Below are 23,524 nucleotides of genomic sequence, written 5' to 3' on the forward strand. Positions count from 1 at the left end.
TCTAGCTCCACCACCCAGCAGCCACCGTCGGGACCATCCAGCAGCCCAGCAGCCAGGCCATCCTTCCAAGCAGCCCCCACAACAGTGGTGGTGGTGGTGGTGGTAGGGGGGAAGTAGGCTTCAGCCAGGAATTCTTCCTGGCCTCAGTCTAGTGTTGGGAGTATGGTGGGGGGATGGGATGGTTTGATCAGCCACACCTGACCTGGAACTAGATGATTGAGTTAGGGTGGCTGCATAACCTCTTGCTCGTTGGTTGGGCTAACGAGCAAAACAGCTTAAAAACCCCATCCTCACACTCACTCAGGGAAAGGAGCCCTGTCATGACATGTTCGATCTGCTCCTTGCTATTTCCATCCAGCCTCCTCTCTACATTTATCTGGTGTCTACAACCCATCATTTTCTGTCTCTGTGCCGGAGGGCCCTGAAAACGCCACTTGGATGGCGTGTGGTAGGAGGAACTGCCACAATGTAATTTATTATTGACCTCACAGCTATTTCTGTACTCAAATGGGAATTTCAAATAAATAAACAAACAGACAAGTAGCTAAATGCATACATAAATAAATAACCAAACAAATAATCTTATCCATCTTATGTAATCTTATGTTTATTTTGTTTTGTTTTTTGGTATGTACATTTATTACACAAAAATACAGTTCATTACTATTTTCCACACAGAATCACAAATATACATCGACCAAATACCTGACATGAGTATATATTCAACAATGTTTCTGTTGTATTTGTATTCAGTTGGTGAATAAATCTGAACTGCGTCCACGTGTACCTTTCCTTCCTTACTGACGGTCAGTAAAAAGGCCTACATTCACATCCAAGCCAATGAGAAACTGACACGTTGAATAGCATCCTCCTACAGTAACTTAGGCGAAGCACCTAAGATCAGCTCGGTGAAATGTCAATGAAATGAGGGTCATTAATCCAAGTCACGCATGGATGTCTATGGGAAAAAAAACATAAACATCAATTACTGGTTGAATATATGTCATCATGGATATTTATATCCCGTCAACAAGTTATCGGTGAAATTTGCAGAATCCCTCATTAATTTCCTCCAGAGTAGATGGAGGTAAGGGAATGGTATTAGTTGTTGCGTCCTTTCCAAAACCATCCTTACGCAAATCCGTTATTTCCCAGGACAGGCATTTTGAGCTTTTCACAGTTCTAAGAACTTTTGGAGAAAGCCCCCCATTTTGTGTCTGCACTGCAGGAACTAGGAACAATTGTCATTCTTAGAACGTTTTTGAGGGACTTATTTAGGCCCTACTTCAGGGCAGGGATAAAACGACACAAGAGGAACCTTCAGTGACGTAAGTGCACGGTTATTGGTTGATCACATGAGCCAATGCAGCACCAGCACTGGCAACAACCTACACCAAAAATAAGATGCTTCATTTAAAGTAAACAAGTCTTTATTTACACACAATTTGTTTCCAAAACATCGCTCTGGCCAACGTACTTGGCGGCAATAAAAAAATAACCAATAAAAAACAATAAAAATTGTGTTTTTATTGTAGATATAAGTGTTGTAACAGAAAGTAGTTGATCCGTGATCCGTATGGGTCACCCCCACGCTGCGGCTCGCATGTGAACCGCGGATTAATTGCAAAATTTAACCATTATGGTGAAATACAGTTTGACTGCCGCTGTAACTTTTTAAAGTAATAATTCCCTAAATCTCAATGCAGAGTTGCAGTGAAAAAAATATAGACAAGACGGATGCGTGCTGTTTTTCACTCTGAAGTGCAATGACTGCTTTACGGTACGTTGCTTTACGGTATGTTGCTGCTACTTTACAACATGTGGTGAATGAACTGCTGTATGTCGCCGCTGTGTCTGCTCGTCCGCTATATTGGAGCGGTCAAGAGCCGTTAGTAAACAAATACAATGTGTATTGATAGATGCAGACTTCTCTATATAATTGTCTGTAACTTGCGTAATTCTGAATTTCTGATTTTCATGAAATGTAGTTTGTTATAAACGTGAGAAATTGAACAGTATACTAGTTACATATTGGAATTAAATTCAGGATCTTATTATATTTTTTCATACACTACCATGTTTAAAGGAAGAAGGTATCATGCATGCCTCATATTGCACGTTAATTTAACAATTGAATATTGAATATTTTATATATTTTAAGATTTTATGTAAACATTGGACATCTCCAATTTTGTTATCATTTAAGACCATGGGAAAAAAGTTCCTTACATTCAGTGTTTTACAGAATAAATGGAAAGCAAAGTTATATTTGTCTCCCTTCTTTTTCTTTTGCTGATCCGAAAATTGATCTGGTCTGTGACTCAAAACTGTGATACGATCCGAACTGAGTTTTGTGATCTGTTTCAGCCCAAGTAGATGTATTTATTTAATTTATTTGATTTTACTTTCCAACATTAATTGAATGAAACACAAAATCCCTGTGCGGTGTCCCGATGCAAGCCCTTATGAAAGTCGGAGCAAACTTTTAAATTACATCTTGTAGATCTAATATGAGTGAAGATTCAAAAACTGGATTGCTTATTTCTCCTCTCAAATTTGTTCAAAAATTGATTTTAGGGGGCTGACAAGGTGGAATCAGTCAAAGTTTATAGACTTAATACAACACGGAACATGTTCTGAAACCTTACCTTACGTTACTTCAGCGTTCCTACTGGTGGTACGAATGCAACCAGAAAAGAAGCCCTTGAAGGAACAGTTACTCCTCACTTAACAACCGAGTTCCGTCCCTAGGACCTGGTCGTTAAGCAAATTGGTCGATAAGCTAGGAACCATGTTATTTCACGGTAAGGGAGCGTGGCGATTGCGAAGGCTAGTGTAGTGAATACTGACAGACTGCGGGAACGACACAGAGTGAGAACGGTGATGCGCGATGAGATGCTTGACGCTGAGATGCCGTGCACACAGCACACACGCCACAGTACAGTACTGACTGGTCAGAGAGCTAGTCTTAAGTCTGAACGGTCATTAAACAGGTAGGTCGTTAAGTGAGGAGTACCTCTATTTAGTTCTCGGGTGACCGCTGCAGTTCCTAGTTGCCCTCAGGGAGTCCCCAGAACTGTTTGGTCTGAAAGGCCTTTTGCCATTATTTCTGTCAGGTGGCAATGTCCTCACGCAACATTTCTCAGTCAATATCTGACGATGCATCCCAATAATATCCCACCTTTGAGCGGGACGTGTAAATTAAGGCGAGTAAGCAGACAAGACGCGAGCGATTCAGCTGGACGCACGGAAACACATAGCCAGTTGCCAGATATTATGGCGACCTGCAGGTTTTTCATCTGTTCGACGGCAAACACTCTTCTACTGACTGTCACAAAAAACCCGCTGGGGTTCAAGATGAGGAAACAAACCGTCGTACACACATACACACACTAACACACACTAACACACACAAACCCGGAGATCCGTTCCTTAGCTATGCTTTGCCATTTCTATGTAATTTGAATTACGCTATTTCCATTGAACTCTTTAAACTGCCTTATCAAATTTTCCCAACAAGAAGATTGTTGTAATTTATAAGGTTTACCTTAAAGATCATTGCTTGTTCCCTTTCATAGCTCCACAACTACAACAGGAGTGTGTGTTGGTGCATATACTAATTTATTTGGATTAATTGATTAATGACTGGATTAATTAATCTGGATATTTGAATACACCGAGGTTGAGTCAAACACTGTGATGGCATTGTGCCTTTAAATTTCCTGTACCTTGGTAAGGGAGTATGACGGCCAAAAAAAACCCACAAATATGGTAGGAAGGTTGAATGCAAAAAATGATTAAAAGCCATATATGATAAATTATATGAAAACAATTTTTTGAAAATAAAATAAAAGCAATATATGCTGTCAGCTAATTCAATTCTTTCTGCATAAACAAAAATCAAATATAACATGTCGGGCCGTCACTTTGCCGTCAGGCAGACACAGAAATAAAAACACATACACACACAACACACACAAAGAATCACAGACTTACCTGCTGCACTGTTGGTATTATTACTGTTTGAATGTTGCTTATTTTTTTTCCCTTCTCATTTTTGCTAGAGCAGCACTCAGACAAAAATAAATGGTGGCAGTAGTAAATTTTTTCACGGATAGACCGATAGGGTAGGGGACAGGGATTGGTCAGCATAAGAGAGCTAATGGTCTGGTTCCTAGTCAAAATCAAGATTTTATGTGCCCCAAAAAAAAAAAAAAAAAAAAAAAAAAAAGAAGGAAACACCATGTCATCGGCATAAAACCTGCTTGGGGAGCAGCTTGGGGGCCCAATCAGATTTCTATCCGTGTGACGTTAGTAGTCATAGTTTTTCCCCGAAGAATGTTTATGCCTCTTTGATCAATCCTCTTTCTTAAAAAAAAAAAACAAGCTCCTGTTTTACTTAATTTCAGCTGACACCTAAGCTTCGTTATGGAAAGACTCGGGACTGGAATCTCCGTCTTCCATGAGTACATCTGCGTTGGTGAAGGTACCAGCCAGCGATCCGGTCAGGGCATGCTTGACCGGCACCATCTCTGAGAGGATGATGTTGTCCTGGTTTCCCACCAGCGTGGTCTTGTCCATGATCTCTTTGCTGTGCTTGGACACCACAGCATCCAGGAAGTCATACTTATGCGACAGCGTCCCGCTCTCAAAAAGGTACTTGGTCAGGTAGGAGAAGGCAACGTTTGCCAAGAAGGACGCCAGCATTGATACGGATTTAAACGGGAATCTCTGCTGGACAAAGTATTCCACATCTCCCGTCCGGTGGTGGACCTTCTCCTCAGTCACCCAGCCAGGGTAGTAGATGAACGGTGGGAGTTTAAGGTAGGGCTCCCCTCCCCCGATGCGCAGCAACAGGCCAAAGATGTAGCCGGCCACCGAGCCATAGGTGTTAGTCCCTTTAATGAACAGCACGCTAAGAAGCTGTGGAAATATGATCACGTAGACAAGGTCAGAGCTCAGGTACCAAAGGCCGTACACCGTCCCAGTTAGCAGCGCCATAGCAGTAGCCAAAGCTCCAAACATGAAGATGGTGATGCGCATAACCCACACGATCTCACGATCTGATGCCTGCAGGAGAAAAGATTTGGACAGGGGAGCAAAGACAAGTTAAGTTCTTGGTCATAATGATACGGATAAACATGCATGTCTCTAATCAGGTGGGATGGAGCGTAAATCAATTCACAAAGTTAGTTTTTGCACCTTTGAACTCCCAATGTACCCATCCAATGCCCTTTTTAACGCATACTCACTGATTGCCGGAAAGCGAGTTGATAGATGTTCCTCGCAAACATAGAACTGGCCGAGAGAATGGACGAGTCAGCAGAAGACATCACAGCTGCAGACACGGCTCCCAGGCCGAAGAAGGAAATGTAGGACGGACACAGGTGCTGCAGTACAATGGGAAGGATCATGTCTGACTGATCCTTTTCCTTTGGAGAGAGAGCGCCATAAGAGGTCTGGTTCCAGTCTGGCATGGGACGGAAAAAGAGTAAATTGAGAAAAAGGTAGGAAAGTTGGTCATCAGACCTGAAAAATAAGAAAGTCCTTCAACGGCAACTAGTAGGTTGGCATACCCAGGGAATTAATGTGTGGAAATTATGTAATTTTTGTCATGCAATTAGCCACGGCCACCTAAAACAGACATTGCCCATGAACCTGAACGTGATGTAACAGGTTTGAGATAAGACAGAGCTGGTGCTACAGTGAATGGCAACTTGGTAAGAAAAACAGATGCAGAGAGACACTCAAGAGTGTTTTTACTTTGGATTTTGATTTATTTTCGAGTTTCCTACTTGTATGAAACAGCAAAAAGTAATTATCACTAAGAGAAAGTTCTGCTCTGTTCCACCAGAAGCGGTCCCGCTAGGCCCTGGCTCTCTCTCGGGAGAGACAGCGTCTCTTGCGTAGAGGTGCTTAGAAAAAAACAGTTGTTTTTTTTTTTATTTTATTCTAGATTTAGATATTTGTTTTCCAGCATTTCATACTTGAATAGTTTTTTTTTTTTATTGTTGAAGCTAGAGTTTGTGCAACCTGCACAAACACAGTACTTCACAATCCTAATACTGCCAACTAACTACCACCCTGCTCCTGTGCTGTGGCAGAGAGACGACAGTAAGACGACACCCATGAAGTCACTGGCTGCGATGTAAACAAAACAGGCATTTTTTATCCGCGAACTTAAAACACCAAATTATTAAAAGAAAAAAAAACAATAGTTGCTCTTCAAGAGAGAGCAGAGATGAAAAAAATATAAATAATCAAATTTGTTGTCATACGACCCTATGTTTTCAAAATGAGAAGGGATAGGGGTCTGAGATTCCCCCCTGTGAAAATATACATTTGTCTTCTTTGTTCAGTATGGACTTTTGATTTAATAATATTCCAATTTATTTTCCTGTTCTAACTTGAGCTAACACTAAACTGAAATAGGTGATAGGGAAAAATTATAAGAAATTTACAAGGAATATATGCTTAACTGAAATGTCAGGATGTCATAAAGCCAAACCGAAATTAAAATAAAAATAAAAATAAAAATAATTGAAATTAAATGGATCCCCACCATCTTTTCCCTTTCTCTGTTTCTCTCTCTCTGTATGTATGAAGTTTCATTCTATCTTTCTGGACCCCTTTTTAACAAGCAGCTGCTGATTTAGACTGCCTAAGATGAAACAGCCTCAGACAAGCCAAATTATTAATTATATTAATTAATGAGCTCTCTGCTCGCCGTCATGTAATATTCAACCAATTGGGTGATGGTCCGGCAACTGGGCAGTCCGTCCAGTGCAATGGGAAATCTCCTGCTGTTTATTTACTCTTCAGATATGCATCTGTACTGACACTGGAACAATGATCTCCCCCATGCCCTGCTGATCTCCAGCTTATGAGGCACTGTGGTCTCTTTGGTTTTTCATTTCTGGAGGTGCCACTTGTACTGTGATTTTCTGTGTAGTTTAATTTACTACTTAATCGCTGTGTGTGTGTATGTGTGCGTGTGTGCGTATGTGTGCGTATGTAAAAAATGTGTGTGCGTTTGTGTGTGCATCTGAGTGTGAGATGGGGTTGGGGGTGTGCATTCATGACATGCATGTGTGTCTATGTGCATGTCTTGTGTGTGTGTGTGTGTGGTTGTGTGGTTGTGTGTGTGTGTGTGTGTGTGTGTGTGTGTGTGTATGTGTGTGTGTTTTATTTGTAATTCTGGCTGAGACAGTAGAATCTGGACATACATCAAAATTGCACACACACAGGAATCAGATCTTCTCCAGACATTTAATTAGCATTCAATAATATTAATATTACTATTATTATTATCCTTATTATTATTATTATTATTATTATTATTATTATTATTGTTATTATTATTATTATTATTATTATTATTATTATTATTATTATTATTATTATTATTGTTATTATAATTAGGAGCCAGCTCCGAAGGGGTAGGAGCCCTATTGTTTTTGTTAATGGAAAACTGAGGTCATTAGTGTGTGGATGTCATGGATTCACCGCACTCACAGACAAGATGAATAAAATGTGTATTTAGGTCAGTTCTGACATGTCGTCATCCAAGTTTGATCCAGATCAGTCCATTATTGCCAAATCATTTAGAAAAAAAAAATATTTTTCATAATCTGTGCAACGTGGTCACAGGTCACATGATAGCATTGCAGTCTAGTGATCAACAATCGGGACTTCATCAGGTTGGCGGCATGTAACTGACGTTAGAACTTTATGGATGTCATGGATCCGATGAACTCACAGACAAAATGAATTAGATATGTATTTGGGGCAGTTCCAACATGGTGTCGTTCGAGTTTCATCCGGATCGGTAGTTAAGTATTGTGGAAGAAGTTTGTGATCACCAATCGCAACCTCACCAAGATGGCGCCAAGCAGATGTATGCTACAATGGAGAAATCCACAGCTCACGTGAGTCAATAATCCAAACCTCACCAGATAAAGTTGCAATTGGACTTTAACAAAAGGACATAGAATCCGTAACATTGCTGGATAGAAAATATCCGGCAAAGGTAAAGATAACTGTTCCGGACACATTACCTCATAGTCGCGTGAGAGGTGACTAATGTCCTGCAAGACTAGGCAACAGAATCGTTTTTTAGACCGGGCTTTGCTCTTCCCTCATAAATATTCGTAAGAACCCACTATTTGTGCTGTATTTGGATTCGGCTCCCCCACTTATTTACGGTAATGTTACTGCTTCCATTCTCACACACTTTCGGCAATTGCCGGAAATTATCCGACTATGACAGCTGGGAAATTCATGGAACGCCTTTTAAAGAACATTGACACCGGCTCTCATTCCCATATAACGCCAATAAGGAACATTTCCGCTAGATTTAGCATTCAGTGCAAGTGGGAAAGGGGCTTAAGATACAAACTCTTAACCATACAAAGTTACAAAGTGACAGGTATTATTTTATTAGTATTAATCGGTATGTCTGAAAAAAATGTTGTATTACCAGTAGACAATTGGATTAAATAAAGCGCAGCGTATTAAACGTCTTAAATATATATGCCTCTGACTTACTCTGGACAACCAGAGAAGTTATACCAAAAAAACCCCCAATAATATTATTACTGTCAGAATTTAAAGACATTCCACAGATAAATGTATACAAACTTCCTAAATTATAATTACTGGTAACAATAACCATAAGCAATTACATAATACAAGGAACATGTATTTATTGTGTATGTGTGTCTCGTAGAAGCCCAAATTCCAAGGCTGCAAAGAAACGATGGGAGAAACGTGCTGCTTTAGAGGTCAGCCACTCTCTTTTCGAAAAAATAAAGACTAAAATACTCTCTGGAACCTCTGAACAAACCTCTGAAAACTCTGGACAAAATTTAAAACCAGCCCCCAGCCCGTGCCTCCCGCCTTATCGACCATGCCCTGGTCTCCGGCGTCGACCATTCCGAAATGCCTCCGGAAAGTCCCCCGGTCCACCTGGATCCCGAGCCCATGCAGCTCGGCTGCTCACAGATCTCCACCGAGGAACGAGCCCGCCGCATGTAGACCAGCTCTTGTCTGTACTGCGGTCGGTCGGGACACCTACCTGCCCGCTCCAGCCGGGAGGATCCGACTCCTCGATGGAGGTACATTCCACGCACTCCATTTACTGATGCCCTGTCTGCCTTTTGCTTTATGGCCGTCCTCTCCTGGAGGGAATTGACTATTCCACCTTCAGCTCTTATGGACTTAGGCGCGGACGAGAGCTTCTTGGATCTGAGAGTGGCGCGCAACCTGGGCTTGACCCGTTCCTCTCCCCGCACCATTGGAGGTCAAGGGCCTGACGGGGTCGCACCTGACCCAGACTGAGCCCTGGACGATTCCCCTCGAGTTGCTACTATCCGGGAACCACCGGGAAACAATGGTGCTCTATCTTATCAACTCCCCACAAAACCCTCTGTTCCCCCCTGTTCTGGGGTACCCCTGGCTCTGGGTCCACAACCCCCAGACTGACTGGCTCACCAGTAGTATTACTGTGTGGAGCACCCACTGCCCCGGCCATTGCCTTCATTCTGCTTTGGCCCCCTTGCCTGACACTCTTCCCCCCGAGGACTTGGCCCCAGTCTTCAGCAAGCAGGATGCGCTGTCCTCACCGCCCCTACAACTGGGACATTGACCCACTGTGAGGCCCCTCTATCCCCTGCAGTCGACTGTACAACCTCTCCCGGCCTAAGTGAGAAGCCCTGGAGATTTACATTCGGGACTCCCTCACCGCCAGGATCCTCCGCCTCTCGTTGTCACCTCTGGGCTTTTCTTCGTGGCTAAGAAAGATAAGACTCTCCATTCCTGCATCGACTTCAGGGGGCTCAAAGACATCACTGTAAAAGAATCAGTATCCCTTGCTCCTGATGAACTCTTTATTCGTCCCCCACCCGTGGACCACCCACTTCTCCAAACTCGACCTCCGCAATGCCTACCACCTGGTCCGCATTTGTGACGGGGACGAGTGAAAGACCGCCTTTAACACCCCGCTTGGACATTTAGAGTACCTGGTCATTCCCCTTGGCCTATCCAATGCCCCGGCGGTCTTCCAGGCTCTAATCAACGATGTCCTCCGGGACATGCTAAACCTATTTGTGTTTGTCTGGATGTTTTTTTACAGTCCGCCACCGAACACGAGAGGTACGTACGCCTGGTCCTGCAGCGGCTCCTGGAGAACCGACTGTTTGTGAAAGCCGAGAAGTGTGTCTTCCATTTTCCATCTATGTCTTTTCTAGGATTCATCATTGAACAAGGGAGGATGGAGATGGACTGGGAGAAGGTGGCTGCAGTGACAGAGTGGCCAACTCCTAAATGCAGGAGACAACGCCAATGCTTCCTCGGCTTCGCAAACTTCTACCGGTGTTTAATCCGGAACTTCAGCCGCATCGCCACTCCTCTCTCGGCCCTCACCTCCACCACAGTACCGTTTAAGTGGACTCCCGCGGCGAAGGCCGCATTTCACGAGCTCAAGAGACACTTCACGTCGGCCCCGGTTCTGGTCCAGCCTGACGCCAACCTCCAATTCGTGGTGGAGGTGGACGCTTCGGACAAGGGGTTAGGAGCTGTGCTGTCCCAGCGCTCCCCAACTAACGGTTAGCTCCACCCCTGTGTGTTTCTCTCCCGTAGGCTCACCCCACCCGAAATAAACTAAGACATGGGCAACCCGGAGCTCCTGGCGGTGAAACTGGCACTGGAGGAGTGGCGCCACTGGCTCAGGGAGCGAACCACCCCTTCGTCATCTGGACGGACCACAAGAACCTGGCCTACATCCGGACAGCGAAGCGGCTCAACTCCTGACAGGCCAGGTGGCTATTCTTCGGCCTCTTCAACTTTTCTCTGTTGTACCATCCAGGCGTAAGGAACCCCAAACCCAATGCCGTCCCACGTGTTCACAGCTTGGGAAATCACTGTGGACTCGGACCCCATTCTCCCTCCCACCTGTTTTGCTGCTACGCTCTCTTGGGAGAATGAGTCACTGGTAACCTGAGCGCAAGAGTGTCAGCCCGACCCAGGTACTGGACCCCCCAACCGTCTGTTTGTTCCCGACTCTGCTCGTTCCCAGGTCCTGCAGTGGGCTCATGCATCCTGTCTCACCCGACACCCCTGGGTCACCCACACTCTGGCCGCCATCCGACAGCGCTTCTGGTGGCCGACCCTGGTTCCTGACACCCAGTCTTTTGTTTCCGCCTGCCACACCTGTGCCCGGAGTAAGATCTCCACCCGACCACGCTCCGTTCTCCTCCGCCTCCTACCCATCCCGAGCCGTCCCTGGTCCCACATCGCTCTGGACTTCGTCACTGGCCTTCCACCACCCAGCGGCAACAGCACCAACCTCACAGTAGTGGACGGTTTTTCGAAGGCAGCCCACTTCCTCGCCCTGCCCAAGTTGCCAACTGCCAAGGAGACTGCGGAGTTTCTGGTGGCCGAGGTCTTCCCACATGGCATCCCCGCAGACATGGTCTCGGACAGAGGCCCACAGTTCATCTCTCATGTCTGGCGTGCCTTCTGCTCGGCCTTGGGGGCACAGGTCAGTCTATCTTCTGGCTTCCACCCACAGACCAACGGCCAGACTGAGCGAGCGAACCAGGAGGTGGAGGCCATGCTCTGCTGCCTCATGGCCACCAACCCCACCTCCTGGAGTGACCAGCTCCCGTGGGCCGAATTCGCCCACAACACCCTGGTTAACGCGTCCACCGGCCTGTCCCCGTTTCACTGTTCCCTGGGCTACCAACCGCCTCTGTTCCGTTCCCAAGAGGCAGAGTGCCCTCTGTTCAGGCCCACATCCGCCGCTGTCGGAGAACATGTAACTGGTTCACTCTGCCCTGCTCCAGGCGTCTACCCGGTCCCAGCAGCAGGCAAATCGGCACCGGGTTCTCGCATCCGCGTACACCCCCGGCCAGAAAGTGTGGCTTTCCACAATGGCCCCTTAAGGTGGACTCCCGGAAACTTGCCCCCCGGTATGTTGGCCCCTTTGTTATAGAATCTATTGTTAACCCCTGTGCCGTACGTCTCTGTCTCCCTCCCTTCCTCAATGTCCACCCCACGTTTCACGTATCTCTGCTCAAGCCTGTGGTCTCGAGTCCCCTCTCCCCTCCAACCCAGGCCCCACCACCCCTTTGCACTGTCGATGACCAGCCTGCCTACATGGTCCGGCGCCTGCTGGAGGTGCGCCGCCAGGGGATGGGCCTGCAATACCTCGTGGACTGGGAGGGGTACGGTCCTGAGGAACATTCCTGGGTTCCACGCAGACACATCCTGGACACCTCCCTCATCGACTTCAACAGGACTCACCCCCCCCGGCTCCAGGTGTCCGCCAGGTGGCGTCTGTAGAGAGGGGGTACTGTCAAGCCCACGGCCTCCCAGCACCACTAGAGACCACTCTCCTCATCTGCTGCTCCTCCCTCTGGCCAATTCCACACAACTGGGACCCTATCATCATCTAACGCTGTATTTATTCTCTGGATCCTCAGTCAATCATCGCCAGATCATTAGCAAACCTACCTGAGTTCATATCTCTCCTGGCTCCTTCCTAGTCCGTAGATCCTAGTCTGTTTATCCAAGTGTCTCGTCTTTGTCCTAACCTGCCAATCTCCTCTCCCCATTCAAGTCTGTCCATCCTGCCCCGTCCAGCCTGGTTCTCCGTTTCTCCGTCTCTCCACCCGGAACCTGGATCCCTCCTTCCCAGTCGCCACCGTTCCTGTCCTGTCCTGCTGCACCTGGCCCGGTAGCCCCGCCGGCTCGGACCCGTCCCATCTCGACCGGACACCTCCAGTCATCTCCACTGTACCGCCAAATTATCCTCCTTTGTTTAACCCCGGTCTGTCTACTGTCTCTGTGTCATGCATTTGGGTCCCTCCTAGCCATGATCTTAACATAGACACAAAATCCCTGTTGCGCAATACGTGTACTCCGTTAAGAGTCTCCCTGTGTGTGTAAGCACCCCCCCCCCCCCACAATGTTTAAGAAAGAGATAATATTGCAATACAGGTACTCCTCACTTAATGACCGAGTTCCATTCCTACAATCAAGTCATTAATTGAATAGGTCGATAAGCGAGGACCTTACTGTTATTTCAGTCTTGGAGATTGTGAACACTAGTGTAGTGAATACTGACCGACTGTGGGAACGAGACTGAGAAAGGTTGATGTGTGATGAGATGCTTGATGCTGAGACACCGTGCACACAGTGAGCACGCCGCGGTATTGTACGCAGCGTACAGTACCGACTGGTTGGAGAGCTGGTCGTAAGTTTGAACGGTCGTTTAACAGGTAGGTCGTTAAGTGAGGAGTACCCATATAAGAAATGCAAATATAGCCATGCCAATTTGTAAAGCCATTCAGAGCCATTTCTGCCTGCAGCTATATTTATCATTATTATTATTATTATTATTATTATTATTATTATTATTATCATCATCATAACAATAATGTTGATATTAATATCAGAATGGTGATATTAATATAAATAACAACAACAATATAATAATAATAATAATAATAAAAATAATAATAATAATAATAATAATTCTGGCTGCAGGCAGCAATACACTGGGGTCCAGATGGAGCAGACCGAGGGTCCCTCTCCTACCACGGATTCTTTATTTAAACTGATTTTGGGTTAGGGTTAGGGTCTTCTGATCATTTAGAGTTTATTTTTACATTTTAACAAAGGTAATTGATTGTTGCATTGTTGCACACGAAGTTGTGGTATTTCTGTGAGTAATTACCATATCACGGCTTCGATTTTTCCAACACCTTTCTGGATCTTGAACACATCACTGCAGTAGTTTTTGTGGACTTATGTTTTTTTCATATTTTTTCATGAATCCGGCAAAGTAATGGGGACAAAAGACTAAAATGTGTCCCACCACAGCAAAACTCGCCATCTCTAAATGGCGAGTTTGCCATTTCTAAAATCACTAGGAGCAGCCAAATAAGTTGACAAAACCTTTCTTGAAGGAAAATGAGATTTTTCCAGATTCGTGTTCAATTGTGTTTTTTTTTATCTCTCAACGTATTTTCAAAACCGAGTTTGATTTATAAATAGTAGAAAAATGTTGAGTTAAATAGTGTGGAGTTAAATATTCCTGTTAGATTACATGGGGAAAGGCAGTTCACTTACCGAGACGCAGAACAACGCAGATCGATCGTTTCCTTTAAAGCGACCGTGCAGGTGAAGATCATTCATCCATATTCCATGTGATATGAAGTCACAATGTCAAACCGTTTTGATAGAATTCAATCTTAAAGTCGTGCTACTTTTACACACACGGAGCCATTGCTGTGAAACGGCGAAGAAGAAAAACCCTTCATGTCACGCACCTACAGGGGTGTTTCGGTCTCACTTGTCTGTGAAAACGTTCTTCTCCGTATCGTTATGGATTACGCGAAGTGGGTGGTGGAAGCTCTGAATCATATTTCGGACCTCAATCTGACCAGTGCGATATATTCAAGTCAGTGTTAGCAGCGTGTACTGGACTTTATTTTCCGCGATGATAGTCAGTTCTCCGACGGTGACGCAGAGAACAACAGCGATGCTCAAACAGCGGATTTCAAACATAATGTAACGATGAAACGGAATATTTTCAAGAACCACCGGAGGAGACCGACGATACGTCCGTTGTTGTTACAACAGAAGAAGTCGATGAGGTGATGAAGTACGTTGAGGTTGGTGCCAGATTTTCAGATTTCATATTTTCCTGAGACTCATAATATTGATAGACTCTACATTGTGATGTGTTGTCCATACTTTTAAACTCCAAAATAATTCCACTTTTATAAATCATGTATATTCTTACTGTTAAATAAAAGCTTTTCTTAAAAACAAAATTAGTTGTGTGTTGTTGAGCTGTTCGTGATTGGCCCATTCAGCAGTATGTTAATTAGCCATGAGGCTTTGTTTGTCCACCAACCCATTTACATTCTGGGAGCTGGCTGAATGAACCTGGTGTGGGTAAAACTTTGGAGGTGACTATCCCAGAAACACGGTTTGCCACACCCTTGTCATTAACAAGTCATAGCTTTAAAAATATTTGCTTGATTTGCAAAAGTGACACCTTGTTTGGAAGCTGATTCTCCACTTTCAAATGATGCAAAAAAAACCTCTAAAGCCACCAAAGGACCCTAAACCTCTGTTGATTTCTTCGCTCAGCAGAAAGCCAATCAGTTTGGACAATCTAAAGCTGACCTTTCACCTCTAACCTATCACCTTTGTCGATATAGAAATAAGCCCTGCTCCTCCCTCGTGGACAGGTTACGCTTGTAAACACAGTACACAGGGAGACCCAGCGTCCAAAACGTGGAGAAGCAGAAAGATGATGTACTGTATCATTGACAACAGGGACACATACATCAATAGTTTGGGTTTTTTGGATATTTAAGTTCGACCCAAAGCAGACGGTAAATATCCATTGTGTAAAATATGTGGTTAAGACGCCCCGACGTAGACGGACAACACCACAAACTTTATTATCTATTTAGACATACTCGCCGTATTTATTTTGTTTTTGATTTTATCAAAATTTTAAGCGAAATGTTAATTAAAGCCGCTGCACTTGTTATTTCTTCCTGATCAGGATTTCAAGTCGTAATACTTTTTTATTTTTGAAATGGTGTTAACTGACGGGACTTGTTTTATTTTGAATATTCAAAAAAATATATTATAAATCTTCCTGCCTTCATGATGTCATTCTTTCTATAGCCTGCCTATCAATTATTTCTAAGCTCAATAAACAGATAATATTTGACCGGAATTTCTCCCATTTGTCTGAAATCTTCCAGGACACGTGGACTGGCACCAATTTTTTCTTACGGAAACTCTGCCACGGATTTAAAGTATCAATAGAACAGATCTCCTGACATATATATATGTCGTGTAAATCAAAAAGTAAAATTACAATATAAGTGTAAATCGATAGTTTCATAATATTGAAATACTACAGAGTGTCACTGTGAGACATGTTAGTTAACCAAAACCAACTGAATATTTTGGGTGGGGCCTATTGGTTTTACACTAATATGTGCTCCCTATGTGGATTGATTTGGATGAAATTTAAACCACAAGATTCTTGTGACAAAGCGGTTTAAAAGACACTACAACCGTGTTCATAGCTTATCCCGAAGTATGTATTCCAGATAGTTTTAGCTGGGTTGGACATATTTCGGCGTGAAATGCATTGGCCCGTGTCTGTAATATCGATCTAAATTTGGTCGGTTTTTTAGTAATATCTGCTGCTTTAGATGAAACTTTAACCACAAGGTGTTTGTGACAACGCAGTTCAAACAAGACATAAACCGCGTTCGTGTGTTATGCCGAAGTTGGTGTTCCAGATATAGACTTCAAAATTCTGAGACTTTTCCCAAACAGGCTGGACCCCTAATAATAATAATAATAATAATAATAATAATAATAATAATAATAATAATAATAATAATAAAGACAACTGCAGGCCTCAATGCACTGGGTCCAGGTTAGTTGTTGTGACCTGTGTGGCGAAACAATGTACAAGCCCCATTGGCAATACAGAAGAATTTATTAAGGCTAATGTTATCACTATAAATAACTACAATTCACGAGGACATGTAATTGTCTGTAATGGAACACAGCATACGCAATCTGTCTGCATTTCAAAGCCACATGGTCCATGTCTAGGGAACAGTGTGTCCCGACAATGTCCATAGCTGTACGCCAGTCATTAACATATGCACACACCTCTTACCAGAGTCTGCAATCCTGTCTGCTCGGTAAAAAGAGCGACCCACAACCTTGATAGCCACGTCAGGAATGATGCTGTCCAGCAACATCTCTGTCGTGATCGTCACACAGCTATCTAGTGTGATCCGAAATAATCCTCAGTCTTATTTCATCCATCTTGTTGATGAGTGACCGGGAGTTGGTAAAGAAGAGACACGGCAGGGCTGGTCTGTGCAAATTAGCCCGTAGCCTCGCTGTAGCCCGGCGTTCTTGCCCCGTCCAAATCTTTCTTTCAGTTAAACTCGAACTTAACTTAACAAGTGAAATTAAGTTTGGCACGACTAAACTTAACATTGGCGAACTGACGTATAAACAGGAAGGGCACCGAAAAAGAGAGGGTGTATCTGTGTGCGCCGCCATCTTGGTGAGGTCCTGATTATCTGTGGCCAATCAGTAGACTGCAGTGCTATAACGTGACCTGTGCGCGCCGCCATCTTACGCATGTGTGCAGTGATTTCACAGTTGCGGAGATGACAAAGGAAACACAGTTTTTTTTACAAAGGTATTCCACAAAAATTGTCCAATTTGATTCAAACTCAGATGACTGCCTGTCAGAACTGCCCCAAATACAAATCGTATTTGTTCGCTCCGTGGGTTCGTCGGTTCCATGACATCCATACACTAGTGACGTCAATTTTTCAGGAACAAAAACAATAGGGGTCTCCACCCCCTTCGGGGGCTGGACCCTAATAATCATAATCATAATTATAATAATCATATTGATATCATATTGTGCGTCGTATGTGGGTTTACCAGTGGAGGCCCCGATGGCTCCAATTAGGACGGAGGGAACGGCCATGACCAGGCAGCCAAAGGCAGCAAGGAAGGACAGCACCTGGGCGTAGGTGGCCGAGGATGCCGAGAGAACCCGCTGGAAATACACTTGCCAGGGAATCCCCCCCAACATCTAGAGGCGGAAAAAACAAAGGCGGTTGTGCAACATCTGCGATGATCATTCCCAAAATACCCTCCTCACTTATTGCCATCAAGTCCTGTTCTGCTTTTATGAAAAAATATAAAAATAGTCTTCCAGTGATGACGCATGCTTACCAACAAACAGAAGTTGTCCATCCACAGCCAAATGTCATCGTGTTCAATTTTGCCCAGCCAGGGGGATTGGTAGATCGCCAGCTTAGCAGACACACCGATGTCTGACACTGCAGGGTTGGATAGGGCAAAAGGCACGCTAATCCACTGGGAGAATGAAAGAGAGGAAAAGGTTGAGTCAGAATGCATATATAGTATGTGCTTCTATTTATGATATACAATCTATGTATCTGTGGTTATGTTTTTGAAGTTCCGTCCAGTTTTTGAGGATTCCATTTAATATGAATATGTCCCAAAAACAGGGACCGTCGCAAATGTTGTATCAACTCAACTTCCAGTCACAGACATGAACCCTGAGGAATTTAATGTTTTTCTATGGCACTCCCAGCTGCCATAGATCAACTACATGGTCAGTGCTGTAAATATTTGACAGAAAATGGAAAAACGTGTTGATTGGTCGCTCCAGTGTTGGTGAGAATCTGCCGTAGTCGGCTCCAAGACTCACCAGGCCCAAAAAGATACAGAAGAGCTGCACCACGTCTGTGTACGCCACCGAGTAGAGACCCCCAACCAGAGTGTAGAAGATGGCTATCAGGGCTGAGATTATCACGGATATGTTGATGTCGATGTCCACGATGACGCTCAATGTGGCCCCTGTGTCCAACAAAAAATATTGATGAGAAATCGGGATTGAGATCAACTAATTTCAATCTCACTCCGTTAAGTGCCTCTGAAAAGCAAAAAAATAATAATAATAATAATAATTTTAACAAGCCAGAAAATCTCGAAAATATTTTGAAAAAATGTTATTTTTCTTTTCTTTTTTTGAGATAAATTTGCCCGGCACTACAACACTATAATTTTATATAATGCATGCTCTCTACTCTGAAAGAAGAAGAAGATTTTTTACTTTTTCTATCTTCTCTACAAAGAAATATGTTTTTGCAAGTCAGTTTGTATATATAACAATTGAACATTCTTTTAGTCTCCTATTTCTTTTCTTGTGATTTTTACCTAATATCTTCCGTATTATAATCCTGGTTGATCACTTTCTATTTGAATTCTTTTCGTCTTTTATTCTTTAAAACAACTTGTTGATGCTTAAAAAAATACGCTTATATACATATTTCCATTATTCTGTATCTGTATTCTCTACCTAACTCAGAATAAGCAATTAAGGAAGCGCATTGATTCCAAGTGAATGTATGGTAGTTTTGTAACGTAACGTAGTTGATCCGTAATCCGGACGGATCCCCCCCCATGGTTCAGCATGCATGTGAACCAGGGATTCATTGCAAATGTAATCATCTTCGTGAAAGACAGTTTTACTGCTACTTTTCGAAGTGATAATTCCCTAAATCTCGATGCAGATTTGCAGTGAAAAGAACATAGACAAGACAGATACGTGCTGTGTTTTACTTTGAAGCGCAGTTATTGGTTTACGGTACATTGGGCTATGTTGCTGCTCCTCTACGACATGTTGTGAATTAACCGGCTGCTGCTGTATGTCGCCGCTATGTGTCTGCTTGTAAACAAATACAATGTGTATTGAGAGATGGAGACTTCTCTACAAAATTGACTGTAACTTGCTTAATTTTGATTTCAGATTTTCATAATATTTGGTTTGTTATAAACGTAAGAAATTGAACATGATATTGGTTACGTATTGGAATTCAATCTAGTTACTGGGGGCAAATCTAATATGTTTTCATTCACTACCACGTTTAAAGGAAGAAGGTATGCCTGGTATGCGTGCCTCATGCTGCACTTTAATTAACAATTGAGTATTGAATATTTTATATATTTTAGGATTTTATTTAAACATTGAACATCTTAAATGTTGTTTTCATTTAAGACCACATTCAAAAGTTCCTTGCTTTAAGTGTTTTACAGGATAAATGGAAAGCAAAGTTATATTTGTCTCCCTTCTTTTTTTTTTTGCTGATCCGAAAACTTATCCGATCTGTGACTCAAAACTGTGATACGATCAGAACAGTGAGTTTTGTGATCCGTTGCACGCCTAATTTATTGATTAAAAAAAAAATGAAACCCTTTGATTGTAATGACACACATTATGTCATCTATGACGAAAGGGAAGAGGAATTGATGTATCTCATGATGTCATTTTGCATTACGATAACTTTAGATAGCCAAACAGGTGCACATCACCTACCTAGGGCTGACAAAATAGCAGCAGACCAAAAGATTTCCCCCATCAGAGCTGGGATGAAGAGCAGGCCGCCCATTCGCTTGCCATACAGTTGCTGAAACGGATCAAGCATGGTGACGAACCCACGGGAGCGCATGGGCTTAGCAAAGAAAAGACCACCTGGGTGACATCACATATCAAAATAAGGAGACAGCAGTGTAAGTTGTGGATTCTTTTTAAAGTCTGTACATATAAATTAAAGGATTATTAAAGGATCGTTTTACTTTTTTTCAACCCAGGGCTGATTAAAATGTTGCTTCCCAAAAGCTCACTGCTCAACTGTTTTCGTACAGTCAATATTATATAACATTATATTATATATTTATTATATTATACAATATTAGATGTTATACCTAAAAAAATATGGCGAAACAATGCATTTTATGAGGTTTTTAAGGGTTTTATTCATTGTTTTGCACTTTTGCAAATCAGCTCTTGGAGATACCAGAAACAGGAAGGTGCTGTGCTACAACCTACAACCTTGGTTGTACTGTGGCAATTCAAAAAAGTTGTTCCAAATGAAATGTTATATTACTCCTATTCCAAAAGCATTTGACTATAATATGTGTTTTCCGATTTCGAAATATGTATTTTTTTTAAGGCTTATATATTTGCCCCATTGAACTGCATTTAAGTACGACAAGAAGCTGCAGCAGAGCTGGAAGACAAGGTTGTGATATTAACAGTTATGAATGATGGGAGCCAACATTTTAAGGACTGGGTTGCAAAATAGCGAACCAATTATATAAGCTTTCAGGCCTACGCATTCCATACTACATAGTACCACACAAATGGGATTATAAATTAAAACCCAACAGGTGAAGTGTTTTCTTTCTGGACAACTCACATTGACATGGCCATGCAGTTAACGTAATTGCTACCTACAAAAGAAATTATGTATTTTCCACATAAAAATTGGTATTTTCTTTACACACCCGGAAATTTGATGTGATTACTTATCTCCAATGAGAAGCAAATGCAAGACTACTCTTCAGCAGACGCTTTCATCCAAAGCGACTTACAATTATTCAAACACCGACAGACACAGCCATCAGGAGCAATTAGGGGTTAAGTGTCTTGCTCAATGGACACTACAGCGTGCTAGCAGGAGGAGCCTGGGAACAAACCAGCAACCTTTAGATTACTAGACGACCAGCTCTACCGCCTGAGCTACCATCCCTACATCCCCTTAATAGATGAAGGGATCATACCTACAACCAAGCTGAGGGCATAACCAAAGGGAGCTTGCGCCCAGGCCAAGCCGTAGTCCGGCAGGTAAACGTACTCCGCTGTCCCATTGATGTAGCCCCCGCCAACCCAAGTGGCTGCAGGACACAACAAAACACAACAACAACAACAATTAACAAACGCTCAAACATATTATACTATACTTATATTGCTCATTCCATATTTGAAGTGGTAATATGTAGATTATATTGTTATTGTTGTTTTTTCTTTTTTAACCTGTGCTGTCAGCATGCTAGGGATACAACACAGAGTATTTGTATGCCATTGCATCTAGCACAGAGTTAGTCTGAAAGTGGAGTTCAACTTCTCAACCTGCAATGCAACTCTTTTTTTATTCTTAAATCATCAAGAACTGCTGCAATAGCTCTGTCCTGTTGATGACCTGTTGGATGACAAGAGCACAGTTTTTGGTTATACAGAACCAGCACCAATCCCCCTCTTTAGAGAACTATCTTACCATGTTTTGGTCTATAAACAACTAATCACTTCTCCAAGAGGGAGATAATCACCACAGGTAAGATAAAACAAACGTAGAACCAAACAACAACATGTACATGGAAAACCATAAACATAGACACATCAGACGATAACATGTATCGAAAAAACAGGGTTAATTAAGTCCAGGAAAACTGGAACAGCGATTGGGTACGTAGCCTCTCACCAGCCGCAAGCCCTGAGCGCCCATCCACTTAGCCGAGTATGCTCAGCGCAGGGCATCTGAATGTGGGCCCTCCACCACTCCGGTTGAAACAGATTATACGGATGACCACTTTAAGGGCAATGTGCTGCTGTAAAAATGCATTTCTCTCGGTTTGCAGACATTGTCTTATTGTCAGGAAAGATAATGCATGATTGGAAAATGTTTTTTTTTTCTCTCAAAGAATTTAATTTTGCAGAGTATAACTATTTGAGACATTTTGTCCTCTTGCAAATAACTCAAACCTTCGGGGCCCCAAATTAAAATGCCATTAACTTAGTGCACCATATCGCCTATCTTTGCCTATCTCTCCCAGTACCAAAACTCATACGCAGTACATACACCGCACAATGAGCCTAGGGCTTGCGGAATGGGTGGTGTGCGAGCTGCCCTCTTGCCTGTCACGCTCCTGCCGCAGCCTGCTTCTTGTCCATCCTGAAATTTTAATCCCACTCATATAAGCTTACAATACATACACTTGCACACCAATCCTACTCCGAACACCACCCCACCAGACCAGGGTCTGCGGGGAAGCAGCTGTGCGAGTGATTCGGGTTTGACTTACCTGAAGGACTCATACCCCACAGCCTGCAATATTAACTGCAAATGCCAAAAGCACACATTGAGCACTGGGGTTTTCCGTGGCTGCGGAGAGCGCTGCCAGGTGCCTTCTGGGGCCCCTGGGGGGCTGCTTGCTGTTGTGGTTGTGGCTGGGGTGCAGGGGGCGGCTGTCTGCCTTTTCTCCTGCTGCGCGGCTTCTCTGTGGCGGGTGCCCCGGGTGCCAGGGGTGATGGAGGGTCCATATATCTGGCGGCCTGCTGGCGTCAGCAGAAGGGGGGTGCTAACATCTGAGTGCCTTGCGCTGAGTCCCTACTATGTGGATGAGCGCTCAGACTCGGGGCCAGGTGGCTTCTGGTCGGCTGCGTGGGGCGGTTCAGGCAGGGTGTCGGTCTGTTGCCGCGGGGTCTGGCTCCGGGCTTGCGGTCCGTGCCTGAGTTCTGCCTCTGCGGCTGCGTCTTGTGCCTGCACTTGAGGGCGGGTTCTACTGTATGTGTGTGCCCCTGGTGTGCAGGGTCTCCTTGTGCTCCCTGGGACTGGGTTATGCTCCTCTGGGCTGGGCATGGGGGTTGCTTCATGGGCTTCCAGCTTCTCTGGGGGCCCGGGGGGGTTCTGTGGCTGCAGGGCAGGGTGCTCGGGGCTTTCCTGCAGCCGTGGGGTGTCTATGCAGCTGTGAAGCTCAGAGGGGGCTTAATACCGACCTTATACAACAGAACCAATTGGGATTAGTCCTGTACACTCACTGGTGGACACCTTACACACACACACAAACACACACACACACACACACACACACACACACACACACACACACACACACACACACAAACAGGCGGTCCCGTCACAGACACACGCACACACCACCAACACCTGCTTTGAACGCACCCCAGCATCCTCCTGGTTGCATTCCTCTCCTTTCCTCCCCCATTTACTGCCATACTGTAACTATGACAGGAAGATGCCACGTGACCAGTTGCTGTTCCAGTGTTCCTGGACTTAAT

The 23,524-nt window shown here is 43.9% G+C and overlaps 1 protein-coding gene across 1 annotated transcript in view; it reads right to left on the reverse strand.

The window, feature by feature from the left end:
• Positions 1-4,416: 4,416 nt before the first annotated feature.
• Positions 4,417-23,524, reverse strand: part of LOC307244347 (high-affinity choline transporter 1-like) — a gene marked incomplete at both ends in the record, with an annotated part of 20,053 nt that continues 945 nt past the window's right edge. The window contains 7 exons of the mRNA XM_080019497.1: positions 4,417-5,070; positions 5,253-5,470; positions 17,518-17,671; positions 17,815-17,958; positions 18,317-18,465; positions 19,985-20,140; positions 21,232-21,345. Coding sequence (XP_079875623.1) covers positions 4,417-5,070; positions 5,253-5,470; positions 17,518-17,671; positions 17,815-17,958; positions 18,317-18,465; positions 19,985-20,140; positions 21,232-21,345 — 1,589 coding nt within the window. The remainder of the gene's footprint in view (positions 5,071-5,252; positions 5,471-17,517; positions 17,672-17,814; positions 17,959-18,316; positions 18,466-19,984; positions 20,141-21,231; positions 21,346-23,524) is intronic.

Source organism: Zeus faber (assembly GCF_960531495.2).
Source record: "Zeus faber genome assembly, chromosome: 18".
Lineage (NCBI taxonomy): Eukaryota > Metazoa > Chordata > Actinopteri > Zeiformes > Zeidae > Zeus > Zeus faber.